The sequence below is a fragment of the Prinia subflava genome, chromosome 22, assembly GCF_021018805.1.
Source record: "Prinia subflava isolate CZ2003 ecotype Zambia chromosome 22, Cam_Psub_1.2, whole genome shotgun sequence".
Classification (NCBI taxonomy): Eukaryota; Metazoa; Chordata; class Aves; order Passeriformes; family Cisticolidae; genus Prinia; species Prinia subflava.
In genome coordinates this window covers 3,292,088-3,319,592 of record NC_086268.1, presented here as the reverse complement: position 1 = coordinate 3,319,592, position 27,505 = coordinate 3,292,088, and the positions used below count along the sequence as shown (strand labels likewise).

Below are 27,505 nucleotides of genomic sequence, written 5' to 3'. Positions count from 1 at the left end.
ATCCCACATTTTTTTCCCCTCAAATACATTTACTGACACTGTGAGTGCTGAGCCTCGTTGAAGGGATATTTTTCTACTGATACTAAATGACTAATTGTGCTTTTATAATCAATTATTGAAGCCTGGCTGAGAGAGGAGAACTCCTTCAACAGCAACTGCTTTACAAAGCTCCCACAAAATATAAAGCAGCCTTTCCTCCAGTGGCTGATTGTGAAAAGAAATCTGTGTGAAGGGTTTTATTTCTCCCCAAACATTTTTTGTTGTCTTGTTTGGAGGTTTGTTTGTGTCATTTGGGATTTTTCCCCTCGTGTTCTTGGTGCTTTTTTTGCAGTTGCAACCCCAGAAACAGAACAGAGGGGATTTTTAGCTCAAGAGATTCAAAGCGATGAATGAATTTTGTTCTTTTAGGGATTTTGTCAAGAGGGTGCTCAGATCATTTAAGTGAGTGAGATAAATTGATATAAAAAATCTTGGAGGAGAAAATAAATCAGCACCAGGGGGGAGCTCAGCAGCAATAGTGGGAGTTTGGGGAGAAAATGCAGCTTTTGGATGTGTTTTGAGTGATGGGGACATTAAAAAACCACGAAAAAGAGAAAGAGCAGCTCTGCAGCCCTGGGGGCAGCTCAGGCTCAAGGAGGTTCTTCCCTGGAGGAGGAGGGACAGAGTGAAAGGAATAAATCGATCAACAACAAAAAAATAAGTTGGGATTGGAGAAGGAGTCCCCACTTGTGCTAGTTGGGGTTTAAATTCACATTAAACAGTGCTGGGCAGGCTCTGGGGATGGGAGACTTTTTAGGATTTAAGATGTAAGATGTAAGATGATTTAAGATTTAAGATTTAAGGTTTAAGATTTAAGATTTAAGATTTAAGATTTAAGATTTAAGATTTAAGATTTAAGATTTAAGATTTAAGGTTTAAGATTTAAGATTTAAGGTTTAAGGTTTAAGGTTTAAGATTTAAGATTTAAGATTTAAGATTTAAGATTTAAGATTTAAGATCGTGTGTTTTCTGCAAGGTTTGATCATCCAAACGTCAAGGGGCTGAACCTGACACAGCTCCACAAAAACTGGTCTGTGGATTTCTGGATTTCTGCAGATTTTTGTAGCCAGGTGGTTTAATCTGGGCTTGAAAGTTTGGGTCTGTCAACAGCAGTACAGCAACTCTGAAATACTGAAAAATTAATTCAGTTTATCGCAGTTTTTTACAAAACTTTTTGCTTTAATGCTTATCTCCAACATCAGTTTCTCTTCCCTGCTCGCCTGGTGAGAATTCCTGCCCCACCTCCCACAAACTCCAGGTGGGAGCTGTCAAATCCTCCTGGGAGGAATTCTCCCCTCCTGGAAAAACAAAATGCTGTGGAGAATCAGCAGATGAGGATGAGCAGAACCCTCATCCTGGTTTTGCCCTCACTGCAGGAACCAAAAATGAGAGGGAGAATCCCAAAGGAGCACCCAAGGGTGATGTGGGAACAGGGAATGGGGTGAGGGACAGGAGATTTTTGCAGCCCCTCCTTCCCACCCTCCTCCGTGGGGCTGGGAGGCACAAATAAAACTTTATTTTTAAATGAACTTTTTAAAAAAACCCTTTAAACCTTCCTTAAAAGCCCAGCTTTATCTGGGGGAGGCTGGGCAGGCAGTGCAGGGTGCCAGCACTCCTCTCCCTCTCCCTGGGGAGGAATTGATCCCATTAAATCCATCAGGACGGGAATTCACAGCAGAGCCCGGGACATCTCCTGTCACACTCCTAATGCACAGAGACAAGCTCGGTGCTGCAGAGCAGAGGAGGCATTAAATGAATTTTTCTCCATTGATTCATGTCCTCACCAAGGAGTTTTTAGGTCCATTCCACAGGGAAACCAGCAGCAGGTTTGGTCAAGCGTGTGGGGAAAGGGATTTGGTTATGTGGGATGGACAGAGCTGCTCTGTGAGATTCACCTAATCCAGGTTAGGATAATCAGTCTATATTTGATAAAAATGCTGTTTAAAGCATTGATACACAGAGAAAATGACTTCTGGAGAGGAGGATATTCACCTAATCCAGGTTAGGATAATCAGTCTATATTTGATAAAAATGCTGTTTAAAGCATTGATACAGAGAGAAAATCACTTCTGGAGAGAAGGATATTCACCTAATCCAGGTTAGGTTTGGGTAATCAATCTATATTTGATAAAAATGCTGTTTAAAGCATTGATACAGAGAGAAAATCACTTCTGGAGAGTAGGATATTCACCTAATCCAGGTTAGGTTTGGATAATCAGTCTATAGTAGATAAAAATGCTGTTTAAAACATTGATACACAGAGAAAATCAGTTCTGGAGAAGAGGAGCCAAATGCTGCTCTTGTCTCCATCTGAGGATGGGAGAGGCAAATAAAACTTCCACAAAACTGGTGCAGAAGGATGATTTTTATCCCTTTTATTCTCTCGGGATCTCTCCAAATCTAGGCTTTGATTCTGGCAGCACTCTTGGTTGTCCTCCCATCAACACCTCCAGAGCTCAAAGGTACCAAACTCCCTCAGAGCTTCCAAGAGCTGTGCCCCCTCCCTGAGGGCTCCCTAAATATTTCTGTATTTCATAAAAAAATAAAATATCCCCAACTGAAGGCCACCAAAAGAATCACCCAGCCAGCTCCTGGCTCTGCACAGGGTTTGTTTCTCCATTCCTGGAGAGGCACAGCAGAATTTCATCCCTCATTTTTTTTTTGGGGGGGGAAGTATAAAGAAATTGTGTGTGGGTGGAGTTACATGGGGAAAGGAAGATTGGAAAGCTGAGTGTGATGTCCCAAACCACAGGCTGGCAGCCTTGCCCACGGTTTGCTGCTTTCCTCCAGGCTTTACAAACACTTTCATAACTGTTCTGAGGGCGAAGAATTTTTGCTCTGTATTCCAAGGCACCGAGGTGGGTAAATCTGCTTTCTTTCCCTTCTGCTGCGTGTGCTGGGGGGTTCTTTATTTCTTTATTTCTTTATTTCTTTATTTCTTTTATTACCTGAGGTAATTTTAAGAACTTGCTCCCCTGCACGAGGGTGAGCTGTAAAGGTTTCTCTGCGTGCCTCAAAATGCCCTTTGGGAGGGAGTTAAACCTCAGCCCCCAATTCCTGCTTGATTGAGCTTTCCCCTCATGGGTGAAGCACAGCTACGACCTGAAATTAAATCCATTTTTTGGGGATTTCTTTCCCTCCTAAAAACGCAAGAAGAGAAGCACTCAGCAGGCAGAGCGAGCGTTCCAGCAAGGCTGAAATCTCCAATTTCCAGTGCAGAAAAGAGCCCAGATCATCCAGGGGAGCGTTTTTATCCCCCTGAGGAGCTTTTTCCAAGAGTCTCCCTCCAACCCTTGAGTGACGAATCTGATTTTTTTTTCCACGCTGTATTTTTTTTTTTCCTGCTGCCTCCAAACTTAACTGTTTTGCCACTGGAGAAACAATCTGATTTCTCTTCTAAATATCCGTACTCATGCTGGAAATCAGCTCTACCTCACGCACATGACTGGTGTTCACTATTAATCGCAGCTGATGGCAGGGAGGGGCTGTGGTGGGAGGCAGCCATGTGGTGAACATTGAGCTCAGTGTTCTCCCCCTGCTTCTCTCCTCTCCTCTCCACACAGGCAAAACTGTTCCGTGCTGCCGTGGATGTGAAATCCTCTCCGTGCCGCCCAAAAAACTCTCAGGGCCCCAAAAAAATAAAATAAAATCAAAAGCTCTGGCTGGATGTGGATGGAAGATGGAGCAGGGGATGGATAGCAGCAGGGAGGAAAGAGTGAAGTTGGTTATTTTTCTGGCACATGGATGCAATTACAGCCGGCGCATTCCAGAGGCGTTCCTTTGAATCCTGTGCAGGTCTGCCTGCCGTCCTTGGGAGAGAGGAAGAGAAAGGGAGGAAAAGTCCCTCTTGCTGGGAGACGGAATGTCTGCACTTCCAATCCTCTTCCTAGGTAGGTTGGCTTTTTTTTTTTTGGTGTTGCTTGGTTTTTATTTCATCCAACTCCCACCAGCCTGCTCCGTGTGCTCGAAATTTGTTTCTGGTGAGTTGGAGAAAAGGGGTTTGTGACGAGGAAACTTTTATGGGGAAACTGGAATTTCAGTGGTGTTTGAAATGAGGAAACTTCTATGGAAAAACTGGAATTTCAGTGGTGTTTGAAATGAGGAAACTTCTATGGAAAAACTGGAATTTCAGTGGTGTTTGAAATGAGGAAACTTCTATGGAAAAACTGGAATTTCAGAGGTGTTTGAGTTCTGAGCCTTTTTTGGTCGCTTCGTGAGCAGGTTGACAGCCAGAGATCTCCGATTATCCAGATTAATTTAAAAAAGTGGTGCTCAGACAGACTCATTTGGGAATGTGGGTTTCTCGTTTAAAGAGGGCAGTGCTTTTCAGGGATAGAGGGGAGAGGGGCTTGCACCTCTCGGGCAAAACAAGGTGAATAAAATGTCTTTGTTTCAGGCAGAGTGTCAAATTTGTGTAACTGCGTTGAATCGTTGGGCTCAGATGTTGAAAAGAAAAAGGAGTTATTGTTTCCAAGGGTGGCTAAGATGAGAAACAGATGTGTTGGAGTGCAGAGGGAGGAGTTGGGGGAGAAAAGGATGGAGAAGGGGGAAGGCGAGAAAGGGCAGCTGAAAGGAGGGAGAGAAAAGGGAGAGAGGTGAATTTGCTGAGCAGGAGAGGAGCAGAGAATGGGAAAAGAGGGAGGAAAAGGAGGGTGAAGGAGAGCTGGAGGCTGTGGGGGAAAGAGCTGGAGCCCTGAGGTGTCTGAGGGGGCTGAGCTCCTCCAGGGTGAGGAGGGAGCTGTGCCTCCCTCCCGCTCACCCTGCCCTGCCCTCTGCCCTGGCTGGGCAAAGCCTGCCCATCCCAGGGCCAGGAATTGCTGGGACCTGGGCACAGGTGTGAGAACAGAGCCTGGGCTGGTCCCTGCCTCCCTGGGGACAGCAGGACAGGAGTTCTGAGCAGCTCTAAGGGATCGTGGACAGGGAAATCCCAGTTGAAGCCCCCCAGGTGTGGAATGTGGACTGGAGAGGGCGGCTGGGTGATCAAACACAACATTTATCCAGCTGCTGAGAAATGGAGGAGTGGCTTTTGCTCTGGGGATCTCTGGTAAAGGTTTTTATCCGTGGGGATGTGCCGGGGTTTGGATGTGCTGGGGGATCTGGGCAGAGCAGGCAGTGCTTGTCCACGTCTGCTCCAGCCCTTTGTGCCTCTCTGCCCTGGGCAGGGCTTGAAGAGGCTCCAGGAGAGGAGAGAGCAGCGCCAGGAACAGCCCAGCTCCTGCCAGGGGCTGCTCTGTCCTTCAGGAGGTGGCTCTGTGGGAAATGGGGGCACACAAGGGTGGGTTGCTCACCTTGCTGATGGAGACAATGGGAATTGCAGTCTTTGCAAGGTACCAAACTCCCTCAGAGCTTCCAAGAGCTGTGCCCCCTCCCTGAGGGCTCCCTAAATATTTCTGTATTTCATAAAAAAATAAAATCTCCCAAACTGAAGTCCACCAAAAGAATCACCCAGCCAGTTCCTGGCTCTGCACAGGGTTTGTTTTCCCATCCCTGGAGAGGCACAGCAGAATTTCATCCCTGATTTTTCTTTTTTTTTTTTCTTTTTTTTTTTTTTTTTTTTTTTTTTTTTTTTTTTTTTTTTTTTTGGTGGGGGAGAAACTATAGAGAAATTGGAATATTCACAGTTGCTGAATATTCCAAAACATTGAAGGTTTGGGGTGAAAGGAACAAACTGTTGCAGCAGAAAAAGTGGGTTTGTCTGTAATACAAACAAAAGGTTACTTACCTTTATAGCTTTTATCTATAAACACAATTGGCTTTATCAATGTGTCCTCAGCACCTCCACTATGACAGGAATGCCCAGAAAAAGACACTTTGCCCTCACCTGGAGTCAGGTTTTTGAGTCTTTCCTGTCCAAGCAATGGTGAGGGGAGAATTGTCCTCACAACCTGGGATGTTTTGTTGTTTTGTTGTTTTGTTGTTTTGTTGTTTTGTTGTTTTGTTGTTTTGTTGTTTTGTTGTTTTGTTGTTTTGTTGTTTTGTTGTTTTGTTGTTTTGTTGTTTTGTTGCCTGGTCCTGCAGTGCTCCCTGAGCTGCCCCCTGAGCTTTGCTGCCTTGCCAGCAGAGGATTTGCTCTTTGTGCTCCTTGCCCAGCTTCATTCACCGGTGTTAGAGGCAAGTCCAGGGAAAAGTAAGGAAATGCTGTGGTTCCCTGTTCCTGGATCCTCCTGGACACAGGGAGTCTGATCTGCTGGCTAAAACCTGGATTTTCTGCAGTAAAAATCTACAGAACTGCCAGTGATGTCTTGCTCATTTTTTTTACTGATAAAGTAAAGACTAATGTGGAAAAACACCCGGTTTTAGAGAAGCCTTGAGAGGAAGGTTTGGCTTTTCATCATTAAACATCCCAATAACGTGGCTAATATACACAATTCTTGTCTTTTCCACTGTTTACCTCTCTGGGGCACACGAGCAGCTGTGTGAGGAGACAGGAAACAGGAGAAGAGGATCTGTTTGAAGGAGATTTATTAAAACAAGACAAGATGAAAGGCTTTGCTGAGTGTGGACAAGAGCATGTCCAGGCTCACTCTGCCAGGAGAGGCTGAGGCAGGGGCGTGCAGAGGGGAGGGTGGCCGTGCTCTGCCTGTGGGTGTGACATGGTTGTGAGCAGCTGAGGAGTGAGAATCAGCAGCCACAAACTCCCTTTGTAACATCTGCACCCTTGAAAAGCAGAATTTTGAGGTGGTTCTTCACTTCTGAGTGGAAAAGGTTCATACAGAACGTTGCATTTTTCACCCAGTGAAGGAGCAGCCAATGTTTTCATTGAAATGTGTTCCTGAAATGGTTTAAATTTTTCAGGGTGGGAAATCTCCTCTGCCTTTCCCCCACTCCTAGTAAATCATGAATGCTTTTGGTGACCCTTCCATTCAAGGAAAAAGCTGATTTTCTCATGATCAAAGCACTTGGCAGGGGTGATTATTTGCATGCACTGGTTTCGTGTGCTTTTCTTTAGCTGTTGGCTGCTGTGAGTGCCCTGCCCTGCAGGAGCTGCTGGGTTTGGGGATCAGAGCAGGAGAGGTGCCAGCCCAAATCACCCACCCCCCTGCAGTAAAATAATCACCTCATTAGTGATTACCTGGCCAGGATGGGCTCTGTGGGAGCTGGAGGTCATTCTGGAGAGCAGGAGTCCCTCCTGAGTGATGCCTTGAGTTTTATTTTCATGTATTTCAGGCTCTGTGCTGCCCAGGGTGCAGCTCTGAGCTCACACTCAGGATCACTCAGCTCTGCACACAGCAGGGACACAAAACAAATCCTTCTCCTGCTGAGGACCAAGGACAGTGAGTAAAACTCACAGGCCCAAAAGCATTAACAATGGTGGGCTGAAGGGAGGAGCAAGAGGGATGTGACTTCTAAACCTGGAGCTATAATTGGACAATTAAACCCCAATATGCAAAATGGACCAAAACTTATAAAAGTGTGAGACCTCGTGATTTTGTGCCCATTTTGTGCCCATTTTGGGCCCATTTTGTGCCCATTTTGTGCCCATTTTGGGTCCACCTTGGGTCCACCTTGGGTCCACCTTGGGTCCATTTTGGGTCCATTTTGGGACCATTTTGGGTCCATTTTGGGTCCATTTTGGGACCATTTTGGATCCATTTTTTGACCATTTTGGGTCCATCTTGGGTGCAGCCCTGGCCAGGCTCTTGTCCTGCCCAAGGTAAACCTTAAAGGCTTTTCAGTAAATTCCTGCTTTATTCTCCAGCTCTGTCCAGTCCATTCCAGCTCAGCCTTCCCAAGCCATCACCAGTTTCTGGTGGCCCAGCTGGGCCACTGAGGCACCTGGACAAGCCCAGCTCTGCCCTCCCAGCTCCGAGGTCGCGGATTCTCTTTCCGCGCTGCCCCGGGGCGCCGCAGCCGCTGGAAGAGCACCCGGCCTCCCCCATCTCACTGCACGGGGAAAAGGTTCTGGAGCAGCTCCTTGCAGGCCCTGCTGGAGTGAGGAATTGCCTCTGACAGGCGGCATTTGCCCAGGTAGCCACGGGCTGGGAGCTGGGAAATGCGAGACGCTGCGGGCGCCCGCGGCTGTGCTGGGCTGGGAATCCCTGCTCCGGGAGCCCTGGCCTTGGCGTGTGCTCCCCAAACCCTTCCAGCCGTGTCACAGCAAAGAAAAACCCACTGGAAGAGGTTTTTTTTAAAAAAAGAGTTCTTTTTTAAACTGCCCCTGCTCTCGGGGAATTGTGAGTTCAAGGGGGTGCTGCTCCTAGGAGTGGTGGGAACCAAAGGGGACGGATTGGGGGGGCTTAAAGCAAAGCTTGTGGGCCTTGATTCCTGCTGATTTTCCAGGAGTGAAAACCAAAGGAGACAGCTTTTAGGTTGCTTAAAACAAAGTTTGTGGATCTCTATTCCTGCTGATTTTCCAGAAGAAGTAAAAACCAAAGGAGAGTTTTCAGATTGCATAAAACAAAGCTTGTGGGCCTTAATTGCTGCTGATTTTACAGGAATGAAAACCAAAGGAGACAGGTTTTCAGGTTGCTTGAAATAAAGATTGTGGACTTTAATTCCCACTGATTTTCCAGAAGTAAAAAACCAAAGGAGAGTTTTCAAGTTGCTTAAAACAAAGCTTGTGGACCTTGATTCCTGCTGATTTTACAGGAGTGAAAACCAAAGGAGACAGGTTTTAGGTTGCTTGAAACAAAGCTTGTGGGCCTGAATTCCCGCTGATTTTCCAGAAGAAGTAAAAAACCAAAGGAGAGTTTTCAGGTTGCATAAAACAAAGCTTGTGGATCTCTATTCCTGCTGATTTTCCAGGTGTAAAATCCAAATAAGACAGTTTTCAGGTTGCCTAAAACAAAGGTTATGGGCCTTAATTCCTGCTGATTTCCCAGAAATAGTAGAAACCAAAGGAGACAATTTTCAGGTTGCCTAAAACAAAGGTTATGGACCCCTATTTCTGCTGATTTTCCAGATATTTCCAAAATTTCTCAGCGATAACCAAAATCAATAACATAGTTGCTATTTTCCAGTTTTCCTTGGCTCCTTCTCCTGCCTTTGATGGTTCCATGGTGTTGAAGGTTGGTGGTACAAGGGCTTTGCCTCTCCTTTTTCTAAAATTTAGCACAAACCTCAGCTCAGGAGTGGTGTAAAAAAACAACCTACAGCTGGGAAAAGGGGTTTTGTGTGACTTTTGTGTCTTGATTTCACCTCCCCTTTGTCACTGGCTCCTGAAGGAATGCAGGTGACGTATTTAGCTTTAAAATTGATGATTTCTCTCAGATTCCAAGAGCAGGCAACAAAACTTCAACTGTGTGAGATATTCAGAGGAGCGTGGATTTAATTCCAGGTCTTTATTAGAACACTGCTCTGGGAATACCTAAGGAAAGGGAATAAAGAAATCAGAGGATCTGTTTGGCATTCCAGGGGGAGTTCAAAGGAGCCAGACATAACTGAGAATATCAGGGTTAACACTCCTGGTGAGACTCTCCAGTTCTTCCAGAGCCAGGGATGGTTTGCACCAAATATTTGCTGTCGAGACACTTGATGATAAATTGGCTGTTTTTTCTCTAGTGGTGCTTTGTTTTATGTGAAATAGTTGGGATTTTTAACATCTAAAAACCAAAAAAATGTTTAGTTCAGAGGGAGGGTTTGGTTTTTTTTTTTTTTTTTATCCTTTCTGCTTTTTCCATTTTACCACAAGGAAGAAAAGGGAGAAAAGAGTGAGGAAAAGCAGCATGCCAAAACTGTGGAGAAGGATTCATTTTTATGGGAAGTAGAGCCAGAGGGAAGGCAACTTCTCTGAATTTCCCATGGAAAACAAGTGGTGTTTTGGCTTTTTACCCACCCTGGCCTTGTCTCCTCCACATGGAATTAGTGGTTTGTTTTTTGGGGGCGCCCTGGCCCACTTCAGAAGGATATTTTGTGTAAGAGCAGCACAGGATTCTTCCCAGAAATGCCATTGCACAACTGGCACGGAGATATCCTGGTGTTTATCCTCAGGATCACAACAAACACTCCTGTTCTCCTCCAGGCAAACACAGGGGTTGGGGGGTTTTCAGCAGGTTTGCAGGCTGGGATTTGTTTTCAGAGCTGGAAGGAGATGTAAACAGTCCCTCTGCCAGTCTTAAATGGATTTGGAAAATCTTTTATGTCTGTCTTTCTTACACTGGACTAAAAATTGTGTGTAGTAGCAACAAAATGAGGGGCTGCAAGCTGCTTTCTGTGCCTCTTCCCCATAGTTTTAGTCAAAATACACCTTAAATTTCTAACTCAGCAATACCTTGTGTTAGCCCAGGCTGCAGGCAGTGTTTGTGCCTCCGAAATGTGTTTTATTGTGCACATCTTGTGTGCTACAGCTCTGGGTGCAGAGGGTGCTTGGTGGTGCCCTGTTGAGAAGATGAATGGGTCTGGTTTGGTTGGTTTATTTTGTTGTTTTTTTGTTCTTTTTTTTTTTTTTTTCCCCAAAGCTGTGTCTTCATCTGTTTTTAGAAATGCTTGGTTTACAGAAGCAGCCCAGCAAAAAGTCAAGGGTGAGGTGAGGTCAGGGCAGGCTGTGGATGGAGCCTGGAATGACGGGACAGGGCAGGATGAGGGACAGGGCAGGAAGCACAACAATGGAAAATGTGGAAAATGTGTGAGATTCCACAGGCTGAATTCCAACCTGTTCCTCTCCCGGGCTCTCTCCTCCCCTCGGAGTGCTGGGGGCAGTGACAGCCTCCTCTCCCAGCCGGGCTAGGAGTGCAGGGAGGGTGGATGCAGCAGGAGACTGGAGCTCTGCACTGGGTTATCAACCCAGAACAAAGCTGCTCCTTCTTCCAGAAATATCCCAGTGCTAGAAAAGGAGATGGGCACCAGGCCAGGCTCTCCTCGGCCACACCTTGGCACCTTGGTGTGTTTACCTGAGTCCTCCATGGGCTCTGTCTCCTCTTTGCAGCAAGTTGTAGAGAGGACAGGGCACCTCGAAGGTGCTGGATGCAATGGAAGGCCACAAACCCCACCCTGTCCTCATCTGCTCCTTCCCTTTCTCCAGAAAATCATTTGGCAGCTGAGAAAGGCAAATGTTTAACTCAGAACTTCCAAAGCCCAGCCCAGGGGTCAGATTTGCTGTCCCACGAGGATCAACACTCAGCACAGCACACTCCCAGCCCCTCTCTCCTCCTGGGGACCTGCCTCGGTTTTTGTTTTCGTGGCAGGAGAACGAAGCTGAACCCCGGGTGGATGAAAGGCTGGAGCTCAGCTCAGTGCCTGCAGCTGAGCTGCCTTTGCAGGGAAAAGGTCACTGAGGATTGGGGGGTGTTTGTGCCATTGCCTGCACAGGGAGGCTGCTCTGAAATGGAGCGTGCAGGGTTGGAGGCAAGGCTGGGCTGGGCTGAGCTGGGCTGGGCTGGGCTGGGCTGGGCTGGGCTGGGCTGGGCTGGGCTGGGTTGGGCTGGGCTGAGCTGGGCTGGGCTGGGCTGGGTTGGGCTGGGCTGAGCTGGGCTGGGCTGAGCTGGGCTGGGCTGGGCTGGGCTGGGCTGGGCTGGGCTGGGCTGGGCTGGGCTGAGCTGGGCTGGGCTGGGCTGGGCTGGGCTGGGCTGGGCTGAACTGGGCTGGGCTGGGCTGCCCCAGCTCTGCTGCTGCTGCCGAGGCCACTGCGAGAGGAAACATTCACTGATCACCCCAGCAGGGCCCAGAGAGCACCCAGAGCACACCTGGGAGGGGAGAAAAACACCGAGAACACCCAGAGCACACCCAGAGCACACCTGGGAGGGGAGAAAAACACAGAGAACACCCAGAGCACACCTGGGAGGGGAGGAAAACACCGAGAACACCCAGAGCACACCTGGGAGGGGAGGAATGCACAGAGAACACCCAGAGCACACCTGGGAGGGGAGGGAACCACAGAGAACACCCAGAGCACACCTGGATCCAAGCTGAAATCCCTCACCTCCCACCTGGAGAGACTTCTCTTTATGTTCTAGTAAGAACATACTAAATGTAATAAATCACTTTTATTTATCACTATAATAATTTCTATTTGTCACTATTATAATTTGTATTTATCACTATTTATCATTTCTATTTATCACCATTATCATTTATACTTATCACTATTTATCATTTCTATTTATCACTATTATAATTTGTATTTATCACTACTTATCATTTATATCCATCACTATTATAATTTCTATTTATCACTATTGTAATTTATATTTATCACTACTATCATTTATATTTATCACTATTTATCATTTATATTTATCACTATCATTTATACTTATCACTATTTATCATTTATACTTATCACTGTTAGCATTTTTACTTATCACTATTTATCATTTATATTTATCACTATTTATCACATATCAATGGTGATATTGATCACTTATTAATGGTGATATTTATCACTATTTGTCATGTATTAATGATGATATTGATCACTTTTGATATTGATATTAATGGTGATATTTATCACTATTTGTCACATATTAATGGCTTTTCGGTTGCTCTCAGAGGAACCTGACAGAAAGGAAACCCTGGGCTCTGTGTGCTGGCTCTCTGAATTACCTCGTGCTGCATATGAAAATAAAGGAAAATCGAGTTTTTCTATCTAGCAAATACACGGAGGGTATTGTGGCTGGGAGGGTTTTTGAAGGATTCTTGCCCTGAGTGCCTGGATGGGCTGTTAGGAGGCCTTTTCAGAAATGTAAAAAAGAAAGCATGACTCCATTCCATTCCCTTTGTGCTTCAGAAAAACCCTGGAATGAGGTGATTTTCCAGTATTTGGAATATTTGAGCTGGGTGCTGGATGAGTCTGACAGCTCAGATTACTCAGGCTATGTTTTTCCTTTAAAGACTTGATAGAATTTGAAATGTCACAGGAGAGTTTAATGCAGATATGGACATTTATTGGCCAGGTAGGGCCAGAAATCACAGGATGTCTTTGTGTGTGCTTTGTGCTTCCCTCTAACACAGCAAGCCTGGAATATCGAACTGAACCAGAGCCAGGCACTTTTTTTTTTTTTAATTTAAAAAAAAATATATTGCAGGGTTTTCAACCTTGAAGGCAAATCACTTTATGACTTCATTGTTTAAATTTAGGTTTTGTTTTGCGGGGGGATCGTTAGACTTGAAGCAAAAGCCTTGTAGCCCAGGGACTGTCACTTCTGATTACTTCCAGTGACACTTCCAATTATTTCCAATCACAATTCCAGGGACAAGAGGGAAAAAAAAGGAGCCACATTCTCCAACATCAGGGATTATTTTTTCCCCCTTTTTTGTTTTTCCTTTTTCCTGAACTAATCAGCATTTCTCAGAGCTGTGCAGGGAGAGGTGCAGAGCTGATTTGGGGCAGGGTAATTCCAGAGTGGATGTGCTGGAGGTGTCTGGCGGGGTGCTGGGAATGCTGCTGGATCCTGCCTTGCTGAGCAATACTGAGGGAATTGCCTCACTCTCCCCAGGCTCTGGCACTGGGCTCAGGGCAGCAGCATCGGGCTGGCACTGCCCTGCTGGGGCAGGAACGGGCACAGGGGCTGCTCCTGCAGCGCCACCAGCTCAAACTGGGACCCAGGAACTGCTGGGGGAGCTTGAGAGACTCCCAGGGACACCAAACCCAGGGTTTGGGGCAGTATTTTAACCTAGGGACACAAAAAACCTGCTGGGGGAGCTTGAGTGATTTCCAGGGACTCCAAACCCAGGATTTGGTGCAGTCAGTTTGACCTAGGGATACAAAAATCTGCTGGGGGAGCTTGAGAGACTCCCAGGGACACCAAACCCAGGGTTTGGTGCAGTGAGTTTGGCTCAGGGACACAAAAAACCTGCTGGAGGAGCTTGAGGGACACAAGAATCTACTGGGAGAGCCTGAGTGACATTCAGGGACACCAAACACAGGATTTGGTGCAGTCAGTTTGACCTAGGGACACAAAAAACCTGCTGGGGGAGTTTGAGCGACTCCCAGGGACACCAAACCCAGGATTTGGTGCAGTCAGTTTGACCTAGGGATACAAAAATCTGCTGGGGGAACTGAAGTGATTTCCACAGACACCAAACCCAGGGTTTGGTGCAGTGTGTTTGACCTAGGGACACAAAAATCTTCTGGAGGAGCTTGAGGGACACAAGAATCTACTGGGGGAGCCCGAGTGACTTTCAGGGACACCAAACCCAGGATTTGGTGCAGTGAGTTTTGCCCAGGGACACAAAAATATCTACTGGGGGAGCCCAAGTGACTTTCAGGGACACCAAACCCAGGATTTGGTGCAATATTTTAACCTAGGGACACAAAAATCTGCTGGAGGAGCTTGAGGGACACAAGAGTCTACTGGGGGAGCCTGAGTGACTTCCAGGGACACCAAACCCAGGATTTGGTGCAGTGAGTTTGACCTAGGGACACAAAAATCCGCTGGGGGAGCTTGAGTGATTTCCAGGGACACCAAAGAGGATTTGGTGCAGTCAGTTTGACCTAGGGACACAAAAAACCTGCTGGGGGAACTGAAGTGATTTTCAGGGACTCCAAACCTAAAGTTTGGTGCAGTGAGTTTTGCCCAGGGACACAAAAAAATCTACTGGGGGAGCCTGAGTGACTTCCAGGGACACCAAACCCAGGATTTGGTGCAGTGAGTTTGACCTAGGGACACAAAAATCAGCTGTGGGAACTGAAGTGATTCCCAGGAACACCAAAGGGGATTTGGTGCAGTCAGTTTTGCCCAGGAACACAAGAATCTCCTAGGGAAGCCTGAGTGACTTTCAGGGACTCCAAACCCAGGGTTTGGTGCAGAGTTTGGCCCAGATGAGCCCAGGCTGCTGCACCCTTCAGGAAATGAAGCAGGAGCTCTGCCTGATCTCCAGACGTCTCTGGCAGCCTCCCTGGGAACTCCTCGAGCATCAAACCAGTCTGGAAATGGTGTCAGGGCTTTCAGCCACACTCGCTGGAGCCTCCAGCCCCTCCGTGCTGCTGCACTGGGCTCTGCTCACTGCGGGGGCTTTGGGAGCTCTTTGCTTCATTTGCTCCAGAGTGTCGCAAGAGCTGGGCTCTGAAAAAGGGGATTTTGCTCTGAGTTAATTCATATTTACCATTTGGATACTGCATTAATGTTCATTTATCGTTTGTACACTGTATTCATGTTTATTTCCTAATTTTATTTTGTATTATTGTTTATTTACTCTTTGTGCAAATGGATGAGCAGCAAACCTGGTGTGGGTTTAGAGCCAGATTTGAAGGACCTGAGTTAATTTAGGGCACTGGATCTGAACATTTCCAAAACAGCAGCAAATGGAATTTAGCTTTATGTGGTGACTGACAACATTTGACTTTAAAACCAGAAATTCTATTTCTATTTCTATTTCTATGTCTATTTCTATGTCTATTTCTGTCTATTTCTATGTCTATTTCTGTCTATTTCTATGTCTATTATTTCTATTTCTATTTCTATTTCTATTTCTATTTCTATTTCTATTTCTATTTCTATTTCTATTTCTATTTATATTTATATTTATATTTATATTTATATTTATATTTATATTTATATTTATATTTATATTTATATTTATATTTATATTTATATTTATATTTATATTTATATTTATATTTATCAATGACCTGGCTGAGTGATATTTCTGCTGATTGCTTCTCACTGCCTTTCCCCCCTGCTGCTGTTGGAGTGCTGGGAGGGATTTTTCTTGTGTTTACTCAGCTCTGCAGGTGGTGGCTGTCACTGGGAGCCACCTGTGCCAGCTCCATCCCTTCCTGCCAGGAAAGCCAGCGTGTCCTTGCAGGCTGGATGCTGCTGTGACATCCAAACACGGGTTATTTGTCACTCGAGTGCAGAGCAGACCACAGAGCTTTTGTCAGAAGCTCAATTCCACCTGAGCAATTCCATCCTGCTGGTGTGGAGAGCTTCCAAGGATTCCTGGTCACCAGCTCTGGTGGCATTTTCTGTCTGGGTGCCTGGGCGAGGTGGGTGAGGTGGCACTGAGGTGGCACTTGGGGACAGCTGGGGACAGCTGGGGACAGCTCAGCTCTCACAGAAGGAGCTCTTTGAATCCCCCCAGTGCATGGAGATGTTCCCACAGTGCAGCTTTGTCTGTGGTCTCCTCTCCTCGTTTCCATTGTTTCAAGCCCTTGCTCGGAGACAAAGGGAATTTTAGCCAGACAAAGCAGAGCTTTTGTCTTGACAAATGCCATGGTTTGTTTTTTTCCTATTCAAAGGGGGGTTGGAAGCAATGGTGAGTGTCTTGTGGTCAAAGAAGCATTCAGGATGTCGAGGTTCCAGCCTGGATTTTGCCAGTGATTCACAATTTACTGATTCAGGCTCCATTTTTAAGGGCCTGCTCGTTTGGGGTGCCTCCATTTCCAGTGATACAAAGGAGGAGTGCTTGGAATTTGTGAGCGTGGGGACACCCAGGTCACGCCAGAGGAGGGGTCCTTGGATCATCCCCGTTTTTGGGGTGCTGGAGAACTGAAAACGCTGGGTCTGACAGCTCTGTGCTTGTCCTGCAGAGGGAGAGCGCTCAGCCCGTGCCAACCCTTCCCTCCTGAGCTGCAGGGAGCGCTGAAATCGCTGCAGGAACGGGGCTGCAGAGCCCGGGCAGCCTGTGCCACCTGCTGGAATGGGGCAAGAGGCTTCCCATGGTGTGCCAAGGGCACCCCGTGCTGTGCCAAGGGCACCCCGTGCTGTGCCATGGGCACCCTGTGCTGTGCCAGAGCCCTCCCGTGCTGTGCCAGAGCCCTCCCGTGCTGTGCCAGAGTCACCCTGTGCCGTGCCATGGGCACCCCGTGCTGTGCCAAGGGCATCCCGTGCTGTGCCAGAGCCCTCCCGTGCCGTGCCAGAGCCCTCTCGTGCTGTGCCAGAGCCCTCCCGTGCCGTGCCAGAGCCCTCCCGTGCTGTGCCAGAGCCCTCCCGTGCTGTGCCAGAGCCCTCCCGTGCTGTGCCAGAGTCACCCTGTGCCGTGCCATGGGCACCCCGTGCCGTGCCATGGGCACCCCGTGCTGTGCCAGGGGCACCCTGTGCTGTGCCAGGGGCATCCCGTGCCGTGCCATGGGCACCCCGTGCTGTGCCATGGACACCCCGTGCTGTGCCAGGGGCACCCTGGCCTTCCTGGCTGTGCCAGCTCCTTCCTCTCAGCCCCAGGCCACCCCTGGAGTCCACAAACCCCCCCAGTGTGGCTCAGAGTGACCTGCTGGGTGGAGGCTCGGAGCTCCTGCTCTGCTCTGCAGATAACCATGCTGAATTCCACCAGGCTGCTTCTCTGATGACTTGGGCTCCAATTTTCCCATTGAGGAACATCCTGGGTGTGCTGCTTCCATTGTGGGGACAGCAAGGAATGCATTCCCATCAGGAAAAGGCTCCAAATGCAGTGGGGTTGTCACAGGCACCCTCCCCCCTCCATCCCCTCCACAGGAGAAGCCAAACCAGGATGTGAATGGAGGAATTGCACCAGCCAGCAGCATTTAGGCTGATATTTTCTCTGGATATATTGTTATTTTTCTGGATTTTAAGTGCTCTGAGGCAGGGATTGTTTCTTGGCCTTTTTGCCACTGTTCCTTAAAACCCTGCAGCCTCCAAGGTTTGCATGGGAATCCAAAGTTTTACCCAGGCTTAAACCTGGTTTGCTGTCCAAACAAGCCAGGCATGTGGTTAGCATCCCTGTGTGTCACTCCAGAGCATAAATTCCTGCAGAAAAGCTGGGAATTGAAGATATCCAGCTTAAATTAATTCCCTTCCCTTCCCTTCCCTTCCCTTCCCTTCCCTTCCCTTCCCTTCCCTTCCCTTCCCTTCCCTTCCCTTCCCTTCCCCCTGACAAACACCTTTAAGCAAAAATCAAACCATGCAGGGGGGTAAACCAAAGCTGATTATTCATGCATGTGGAATGATTTTAACTAGCCAGTTGGGCAATATTGACATTTCCCTGCCTTGGTGGTGTTTTCTGAGCTCTGCTCTTTGTTCACAGGCACCAAAGCTCTGCAGCAGCACAACCTGCTGGGTTTTAAGGGTTAGAATGGGCGTGTTCTGCCCCACCTCAGTGATAAGTGAATTAAAAACCTAATTATTTGCCAGGAGTGATTTGTTTTCTTGTGCTTTCACACTTTTATTTTTTACCACCACTTAACGGAGGCAGTGATATCCTGTGAATATCCAGTGAATAAAGGATTTCCTTTATTCTGACCAATAAAATTTAGTCAAAATAATTCAGGAGAATTCACCCCTTTTATCACTTTGCAATGGCACACGCAGGAACCCCTCCCCTCTCAGTGCCACTCCTGCCACCCCACCCTGGGGTGCAAACCCATGAGTGCAGCGTCCCTTTGCTGCTGGCTGGAGCTTTCCCTTCCACTTCCTGCCCTCGGGGTTGTCCTCTCGATATTTTCATTTTCTGCAGTGTGGAAAACCCAGCCTGCCCAGAAAAACCAGCGGCTCCAGCAGCTCCTGGCAGTGCTGGTGCTGATGAGAGAGGCTGGGAGTGCTGGAGCTCCTGTAACTCTCTGTGCTCGTTCTCCTGGGATTTGGGGCTTTCAGGAGCCTTTGATGGGCTCTGGGATTCTCTGGTTCTCGCAGTGTCTCTGTCCTGTATCCACACTGGAAGCTCCTGGTTTAGCAAATCGAGCTCAGGGACAGCTTCAGCTCATGGAAGGCAAATTAATTCCCAGTTCTTGTGAGGAGGGAGCTGATTCAGGCAGGAGTTCAGTGCTGCTCTTCCACCCTTTTTGATTTAAATGCTGCTTCATTTTTTATGATCTTGTAAAAGCAGAATGGAGGGGGGAAAGAACTCCAAAAATACTAAAAAGCAGATAAATTCTGTTTTTCTGAACTGTGTGCAGACTGGAACAGAGCTCACTCAATGCTCTCTCCTAGAAATGAACTCTTCCACCTGGAAGCAGGACCTGCCTGGCAGTGGGAGCTCCTTGCCCTGGGTTTAGGAGGTTTGTGATGTTTGAGGATATCCAGTTCTCTTCTCCCCTTGCTGATTTAACGTCCCAGCTTGGTTGTAACCTCTGCTGTGACACTGAAAGCTTTAATTCATGGAGGGGACACAGTGTGTGGTCTCCTTGTGACCAAAACCCCATCAGAGGCTGTCAGAGGCTCTGGGTGAGGAGACAGAGCTGGGTTTAGGCTGGGTCTGGGCTCTGGGAGGAAAGGGCAGGAGCAGCTCTGCATTCCTGCTCTGGAGGAAAGAGCCCTGCTCATGGTTTGAAATCATTCTGGGGCTTTATTTTTCTGTGTCAGCACTGTCAGAGCCGATAATGCTCAAGCAAAAGAGGCCATCCTACCCCAGCAAGAGAAGGACCCAAAGTGAGGAATCCCCTTCAGCAAGGCTGTGACAAGCAGACTGACAATGCAGAAGAAAGGGGGGAAAAATGCATAAAATTAGGGCCTGATTATGAGGCAGAATTAAAAATAAACCGGGAAGAATTCCCGTGGTGGCGGGAGCTGGTGGAGCAGCGGGGTGGGCAGCCCGTGGTGCCAGCCAGGCACTCTAAGAGCAGTAATTGAGCAGGTAATGATGATGAGAGCGCCTAAAGAGCCTCCCCCGCTGCAGGCAGGGCTGGATGGAGCAGAGAAATGTTATTCCTGCAGCCCAAAATGTTCTTTCAGCAGCAGCCACTGCTCATCTCCTGCGTCCTCTCGGATGGGAGCTGTGCATAATGGATGAAGGTTCTGGGGAGATGCCAGGGAAAATGTCCTGGGCAGATGGGAGAGATGAGAGACCCTGGGACAGCCTGGGCTGTGCCCTGGGGGCTCACACAGGTTCTGCTGGTGGGCACGGGAGCTCTGATCTTGGAAAACCCAGCAGGAAACTTCCCTCGAGCTCCAGGCGAGGCTTCCTGCAGGAGCAGTGACTGAAACATGGAGAATGGCATTTAAAACGTGGTGTCTTTAGAGCAAAAAACCAGAATTCTTTGTAAGGAGATGAGATGGGAAGACAGAAATCTGTGGTTTTCTTCTCTGTCTCTGTTTCTGACTCTGTCACCCACTGGAATGAAAATTTTCACTGGTAAAACTCAATTGTGTTGTTGATAAACTCATCTCACCTCCAGTCCCACGAGATGCTTTTAAAAAGTTCTTTTGGAGCCTTCCCCAGCTGTATAAAAAAAAAAAGGGGGGGGGGGATTATGTATTTTCCATTATATAATGGAATTTACGGCCTTGAGACAAACTGGGGAGTATTGGTAAATAATTTGATTAGGGCTTTTCTCAGGCTGCCCTTTCCAAAGAGCTGATAGCTGCTGTCTGCTTGCATTTGGATTTGGTGTCACTGGGATGGAGCTGTGCCCTGACAGAGGCAGCTCTTTCAGCATTTAGGGAGGAAGGCTTTGAAATCTTAAGGAGCCACACAAGCCCTTGCCTGAATTCTTTATAAATTTTGTAGGAAATACACTCAACCATACTTCCTAAAAGAGGAAATGCTTGAGTCCTGTCTCCTGTGTTTAGAATAAACAGAGTCCAGATAATTTAATCTAAAAGGAAAACGCTCTTTTGAGGATAAACAGCCTGAATAAAACATTTCTGAACAGACCCACGGCCACATCACCCCCGGGGCAGTTTGGATGCTCTGAGCAGGGGGATTGGCCCCACCAGAGCCCAAATCCTGCTCAGGACACCCAGCCCTGCCTGCCCAGCCACCCCCAAACCCCCTGGAGCGATCAGGACCCTGCAGTTGGGCACCTCTCGTTTGGCTCGTTGTGTGCAAATGTCAAATATTGCCTGGCACACTCTCTGGGGTTGCTGCTGGATATTTAATGAGGGCCAGACGGAGACTGGGGCAGTCTGGGCTGCTCTAATCTGCAGTGTGGAGCTGTTTGATTGCTTTTATTTGTATTTTATTTTGATTTTTTATCCCTACTAAGCAAGAATAACAAACAGTTTCCAGTGTGATGAAGCTGTTGCTGCTTTCTGCTGAGCTGGAGGAGCCCAGGGGGTAAATCCAGGCTGGGAGCAGGGAAATGAGGGTCCCTGCCCCTCCAGATGCAGCAAGGAGAGCAATGAAAGGTGGGAATCTTTAAAAGATTTAAAATCAGTTTAAAAACCTGCAAAGTCAAGTTTTGCTCCTGCTGTTCTCAGGTTGTGGGGAAGGAAAATATTTCAGGTTTTGCTGATCCTGTTTTATTTAACTCCAAGTCTGCCTTCGAAGGGATTTTAAGGACTGAGTACTCAGAATAAAATCAGGATGCTGTTCTGCCCCTACACAGCTTTGGACACAGCTCGCCATGGGGAAAAGGGAACCAAAGTGGGGAGGAAACTTGATCTGACAGAGATTTTTCATGTTTCATGTCCAACATCTGCGTGTGAATGGAAAGTGCAGACCTTGGCTGAGCTTATAGACCTGAACTGCTGGATTTGAGTGGATCTGGTGTTGTCTGTGATAAAGAAAAGAGGTTTTCTCAAAGGGATGGAGGAGTTGAAACAAAAATAATCCAAGGAGCCTTTTGAGGGGGCTGAGCTTTGTCTTTGGGTGAGCTCTGTGTGGCCTGGGGTGAGGAGCTGCCCTCCCACATCTCCCCAGCCACGCTCCCTGCTCCAGCACAGAGGAAATGTGTAAATAATCGCAGTGTGGGGCTTTGTTTAGGAGCTGCTGCCTGGAGAGCTCAGTCTGGGTCAGGGTAAAGGTCCCTGCTGCTCTCAGCAGCTCCAGGATGGGAGCCTGGGCTGGCTCCGGGCTGTGTTTGCTGTCACACCCCAGAATTTGGTCACATTGTGCTGTCTGCACCTCTCTACCTGCTCACTTTTGAGGGTAAATATTCCTGGCTGAGCCCAGGTGAACCCCAGGCTGTGTCACAGCCCAGATGGAGAGTGCTGGGATAATCCTCGCTCTTTTCAGGGAATCCAAACTCATTGAGTCATGCAAATTCCAGCCTGGGTCCTTAATGAGCCCTGGATTTAACAGCATCTGACAGCCGAGGCTGGTTCATGCTCAGGATCAGGACAGCCCCTGAGAGCTCCTCAGGATGGGAATCCGAGGGGCTCTGAGCCCTGCAAGTTTGGCAAAGGCAGGATAGAATCTGAATTTGAAGCTGTTCCACAGAAGAAGATGCTGCTGGAACTGCAGGCTGCAAACACTGCGAGTGGTGTGGTCTCTGCTGCAGTAAAAACTGCAAAACTCCATCAAGGACACCTCTCCTGCTCTGACAGATCCATTGCTGAGTGGTGCATTCCAGTTTTGCATTGGTTGGGACAGAAATGGGTCGAACTGTGCATTTATAAACCCCATTGGGCTGTTATAGGCTTAAAATCTGTGTTCTGAGATAAACCTGCCCCATGCACCACCATTAAATGCAAATATAGGTCCAGAAATTTATTTTAATGACAGCACCAAGCCAAGTCTGGGACTCTAAAAAAGGCCATGCAGGTGCTTGACTCACTTTCCTTTTTACTTTTAGGGGTTTTTTTTAGTTTAGATTTACTTTAGTTTTTCTGTCCAAATAACTTTTGTGACCCATCTCAGCTTCATATTAGAGGCCTGACTTCTCCTCAGCCTTATAATTTGTTCTAAAGATACCCACAAGGCTGCTTTTGTTCTCGTGAGAAACCCCAGGGAGTTTGAGGCTTTGTCAGCCTCACCAGTTATTTAAAATAACATTTAGCAAACAGAAGTTCATGAAAAAAAAAAATATATAAAGCTAGAGGAATTGGACTGTGAATCCAGGCTGTAAAATGGGTGGCATTTAAATGGGTTTGAAATTGTGAGGGGTTGCACTGCAAAAAAACCCTTCAGTTGTTTTGATTTCCACCCCCCAGCCACTTGATAACCTAAAGATTTTAACTCTCAAATACTGTTTTATGAGTTTCTTCATCAGTCTTAACTTGCCTCGTGTCTCCTCTTGCACACAAATTTTAAGATCTCACCATCACAACTTTGTTATTCTTTATGCAGCACCTAAAGAAAAGATATCCTCAGCTAATGCAAATGATCTCAAGCCACATCTCCAGCTGGCACCTGGAATTTGCCAAATTTACAGCCAGAAAAAAAAAAGTAGAAGAGAATTTTTGCTAAGTAATAACTTATCTTTAAATGTGAAAGCCTCAGGTTCTCTATCTCGCAGTGCCTTTGGAATAGATTCCCCACATCCTCCCCAAAGCAGGGAGGCTGCTGCTTGTTTGTAGCATTTATCCTGAATTGCTTATTTATTTCATCTCAAAAGTTCTTTGGGGGAATCTCTCACCAGCTCGGGAGCGTGGCCGCGGCAGGAAATAGGAAGCTGTGACATTAAAAGTAATTGACATTAAAATGTTGTGACATTAAAATTAATCACGTTTGATGGATGTTGGAGACTGACTCCACAAAGCTCCCGGGTTCATGTTCCAGCAGGCTTTGACATTCACTCTCCCCTCAGTTCCTGCAGCACTTATGTAACTGCTGTCCCCACCACTGGTCCCAAACTGGGAGCTCCTGGAAGGGAGGGTGGGAAGAGAAGGGATTTCCTTGGAATTCCCCACCTGGGAATGGGAGGCAGAAGAGCTGCTCCGTTCCCCACCCAGTAAAGCTGGGCCAGATAGTCAGGACTGGCAGGGAAATGGCCACGTTGGGTTCTCAATCAGCACCGTGGCATGAAAATGGAAAGGATCACCTTGGGTTCTGAATTAGCACCATGAGATGCAGATAAAAAGGATCATTTTGGGTTCTCAATCAGCACCATGGCATGAAAATGGAAGGGATCATTTGGGGTTCTGAATTAGCACCACCAGAAGAAGATAGAAGAGATAATTTTGGGTTCTCAAACAGCACCATGGCATGAAAATGAAAAGGATCATTTGGGGTTCTTAATCAGCACCATGAGACAAAGATAAAAGAGATAATTTGGGGTTTTTAATCCACACCATGGCATGAAAATGGAAAGGATCATTTGGGGTTCTGAATTAGCACCACCAGAAGAAGATAGAAGAGATCATTTTGGGTTCTCAATCAGCACCATGAGATGAAGATAAAAAGGATCATTTTGGGTTCTCAATCAGCACCATGGCATGAAAATGGAAAGGATCATTTGGGGTTCTGAATCAGCACCATGAGACAAAGATAAGAAAGATAATTTGGGGTTTTTAATCCACACCATGGCATGAAAATGAGAAGGATCATTCTGATTCTTAATCAGCATGAGATGAAGATAAAAAGGATCACTTTGGGTTCTGAATCAGCACCACCATAAGAAGATAAAAAGGATCATTTTGGGTTCTTAGGTCTGCACAATGAGTTGAAAATAAAAGAGAAAATTTGGGGTTCTTAATCAGCACCATAAGATGAAGATAGAAGGGATCATTTTTGGTTGTTAATCAGCACCATGGCATGAAAATAAAAAGGATCATTTTGGGTTCTTAATCAGCACAATGAGATGAAGATAAAAGGGATAATTTGGGGTTCTTAGCACAATGAGATGGAGATAGAAGAGATAATTTTAGGTTCTTAATCAGCACAATGAGATGAAGATAAAAGGGATCATTTTGGGTCCTTAATCAGCACCACCAGATGAAGATAGAAGGGATCATTTTGCTCCATCCATCCTTGGGATGTTGGAGCAGAGCTGAGTTGGTGTGGAGCCTTTGTTCCCCGTGCTGTGACAATTCCAGGCAGAAAAAAAACCTTGTAAAAAACCCCAAACCCAACAAACCCCCCCTTTGGCTCTTGCAGTGTAAACAGTGCCTTTTTTGTTGCCATTTTTAGTAATAATGGGAAAATCTTTCATTCCTGTGACATCGGTGCCAGGTTCAGGAGGAAACATTCCCAGCTGCCAGCTCAGCTCCCGTGGCACCAGTGAAAAAAGAAATTCCACGGAATGAAAAAGAAATGAAGTGTTTTTCTTCAGGGCCTGGAGTTCCTCAGAGCTGCAGGGACCGTGGTAGAACCTGACACCTGGATTTTACAGCCAGGAATGTGGAGAGTGCCAATAATAATAATAAATTCCATATTTTTGGGGGTAAGAACTTTGTGAAAACTCTTCCAAAGTGGGAAGAGCTCACCCAGAGCTCACCTACAGCTGCTCCCTGCAGGGAGAGAGGGGGAGATGCAGCATTTCGTGCTTCCAGGACCTTTTCCATTTGCCTTTTTTAGCCATGTGCAGCTGGAGGGGCCTCAGAAAAAGGAAGGGATGTTTTGGGCAGGGAGCCAGGTATCTCCTCACAGCCTGAGCCCAGGGCTGGCTGCACTCGCTCTCCTAGCTGGAAACCAGAAGAAATGAGCTGATTTTGGGGTTTTTTCCTTTTCCCACTGTGGATTGTGTAAGTGCCAATCTCTGGCAGTCAGCACGGTGGGGGTACAGCTTTTTTTCCATGGGTACCTTGCATGAAACTCCATAAAATTTACATATAAATGTGTATTTTTAAGCAGAAAGGCTGTGCCATAAATTAATCTGGAGTTGAAGCTTGGCCTCATGGCTAGGGGGCTCAAATCTGCCTCCTGCAAGCAGCCAGGTGAGAGGTTTCCTTGGCCTGGACCTTGTGGATTGTAGATTTAGCCCAAAATCTCCTCCCAAAAAGATTCCTCCCAACTTTGGTCACCCTTGTTGCACCCTGAGTTGTCCACTCTGCTTTCAATGTCTGTTTTTTCCCTTCCAAAATGAAAACAGGGAGAGCTGGGAGCTTCAGGGAGGAGAACAAAGAGGTTTTGGCAGGGGAGAGTTGTGATTTTTTTGTCCTTTTTTATTGTCCAGTGTGCACAGGAGGCACTGTGGGATGTCTTTGCTTCTGCAAGAAGGAAAAGTGAAAATAAGGAGTTTAAAACAGTAAATAATGACACTACTGAACACAGTATTTCCTTTTCTGGGCGATTTTCTGCTTCTCTTTGGTGTTACCCACCCTGAGAGAGGCTCAGAATGGGAAAGGGCTCATCAGGATCATCAAATCCAACCCCTGGCCCTGCACAGGACACCCCAACAATCCCCCCTGAGAGATCATCCCCAATTCCCAGATTTAGGAAATAAAAACCAGGCAGAAATGAGCTTTTTTGGGGGTTGTTTTGCAGAGGTGCTGGAGATTTCCAGCCGGGGATGCCCTGGGTGAAGGGGGTGAGGGGAAAGAGCAGAGCCCAGAGTGCTCAGAGCTTTTATCTGGGATTTCTTCTCCTTTTTTAATAAAAGGGGGAGAAGCTGTGTCAGCTCTATTACAGAAAATGGGTTTTCCTAGAGAATTCAAGCCAGCAAATAAAACCCCAAAAAAACCCCATGAGTGCTGCAGAGAGCAGCCAAAATTTTTGGTGGCTCCTTGTGGCAATTCCGGCTCCAGACTGGGAATTTTCAAAGCCAAAATGAACCCATTGGAACAGTAAATTGCAGTAATTCACATTCCTTGCAGGGAAGCAGATTCTGGGGGGTTTGCAGAGGTTAACCTGGGGTTATTTGCATTTCCAGGATCACAAGAGGGAATGGAGCCAAAGGAAACAAACTGGGGTGGTCGAGCTCCCCAGTTCTTGCCTCAATTCCCCAAATTAAAGCTTTGAATAATATCAGATACTCTGCTGAGGTAAAACCTCAATATCTGCACATCCTGGGCCCCTTTTTGTGCTGCTTTGTGGCCAGTTCAGGATTTCTTAAGAGTCACTTTTGTGGCATCTTGAAATCCCAGTGCTGCCCAAGGAAATATTGGGAAAACCCCAATATTTAATGGCTGTTTGTGCATGCAGAATCATAAAATAATACCAGGTGATGGATCTGATAAAATCCATAATCTGATAAAATAAACTCGCTTGTTTATTTTCTCTCCACGTGGTGGGAAAAATCTGGGCTGGAGTGAAAGTGGGGACAGCTGGGACCTGCTCACAGATACTGTCAGCACAGAAAGGGGCTGAAATCATCAAATTTCAGCAGGGAGAGAGGCTGAATTCACAGAATTTCAGCAGGGAGAGAGGGTGAATTCACAGAATTTCAGCAGGGAGAGAGGGTGAATTAATGGAATTTCAGCAGGGAGAGAGGGTGAATTCATGGAATTTCAGCAGGGAGAGAGGGTGAATTCACAGAATTTCAGCAAGGAGAGAGACTGAATTAATGGAATTTCAGTAGGGAGAGAGGCTGAATTCATGGAATTTCAGCAGGGAGAGAGGGTGAATTAATGGAATTTCAGCAGGGAGAGAGGCTGAATTAATGGAATTTCAGCAGGGAGAGAGGCTGAAATCATCAAATTTCAGCAGGGAGAGAGGCTGAATTCACGGAATTTCATCACGGAGAGAGGCTGAATTCATGGAATTTCAGCAGGGAGAGAGGGTGAATTCATGGAATTTCAGCAGGGAGAGAGGGTGAATTCATGGAATTTCAGCAGGGAGAGAGGCTGAATTAATGGAATTTCAGCAGGGAGAGAGGGTGAATTCACGGAATTTCAGCAGGGAGAGAGGCTGAATTAATGGAATTTCAGCAGGGAGAGAGGCTGAATTCATGGAATTTCAGCAGGGAGAGAGGCTGAATTCACAGAATTTCAGCAGGGAGAGAGGCTGAATTAATGGAATTTCAGCAGGGAGAGAGGGTGAATTCATGGAATTTCAGCAGGGAGAGAGGCTGAATTAATGGAATTTCAGCAGGGAGAGAGGGTGAATTAATGGAATTTCAGCAGGGAGAGAGGCTGAATTCATGGAATTTCAGCAG

General features: G+C 46.9%; 1 protein-coding gene across 1 annotated transcript in view; it reads left to right on the top strand.

Annotated features, from left to right (window-relative positions):
• Window positions 1-2,741: 2,741 nt before the first annotated feature.
• Window positions 2,742-27,505, top strand: part of CLMP (CXADR like membrane protein) — a 52,286-nt gene continuing 27,522 nt past the window's right edge. The window contains 2 exon segments of the mRNA XM_063418039.1: window positions 2,742-2,897; window positions 3,603-3,929. Coding sequence (XP_063274109.1) covers window positions 3,902-3,929 — 28 coding nt within the window. The 5' untranslated portion in view covers window positions 2,742-2,897; window positions 3,603-3,901.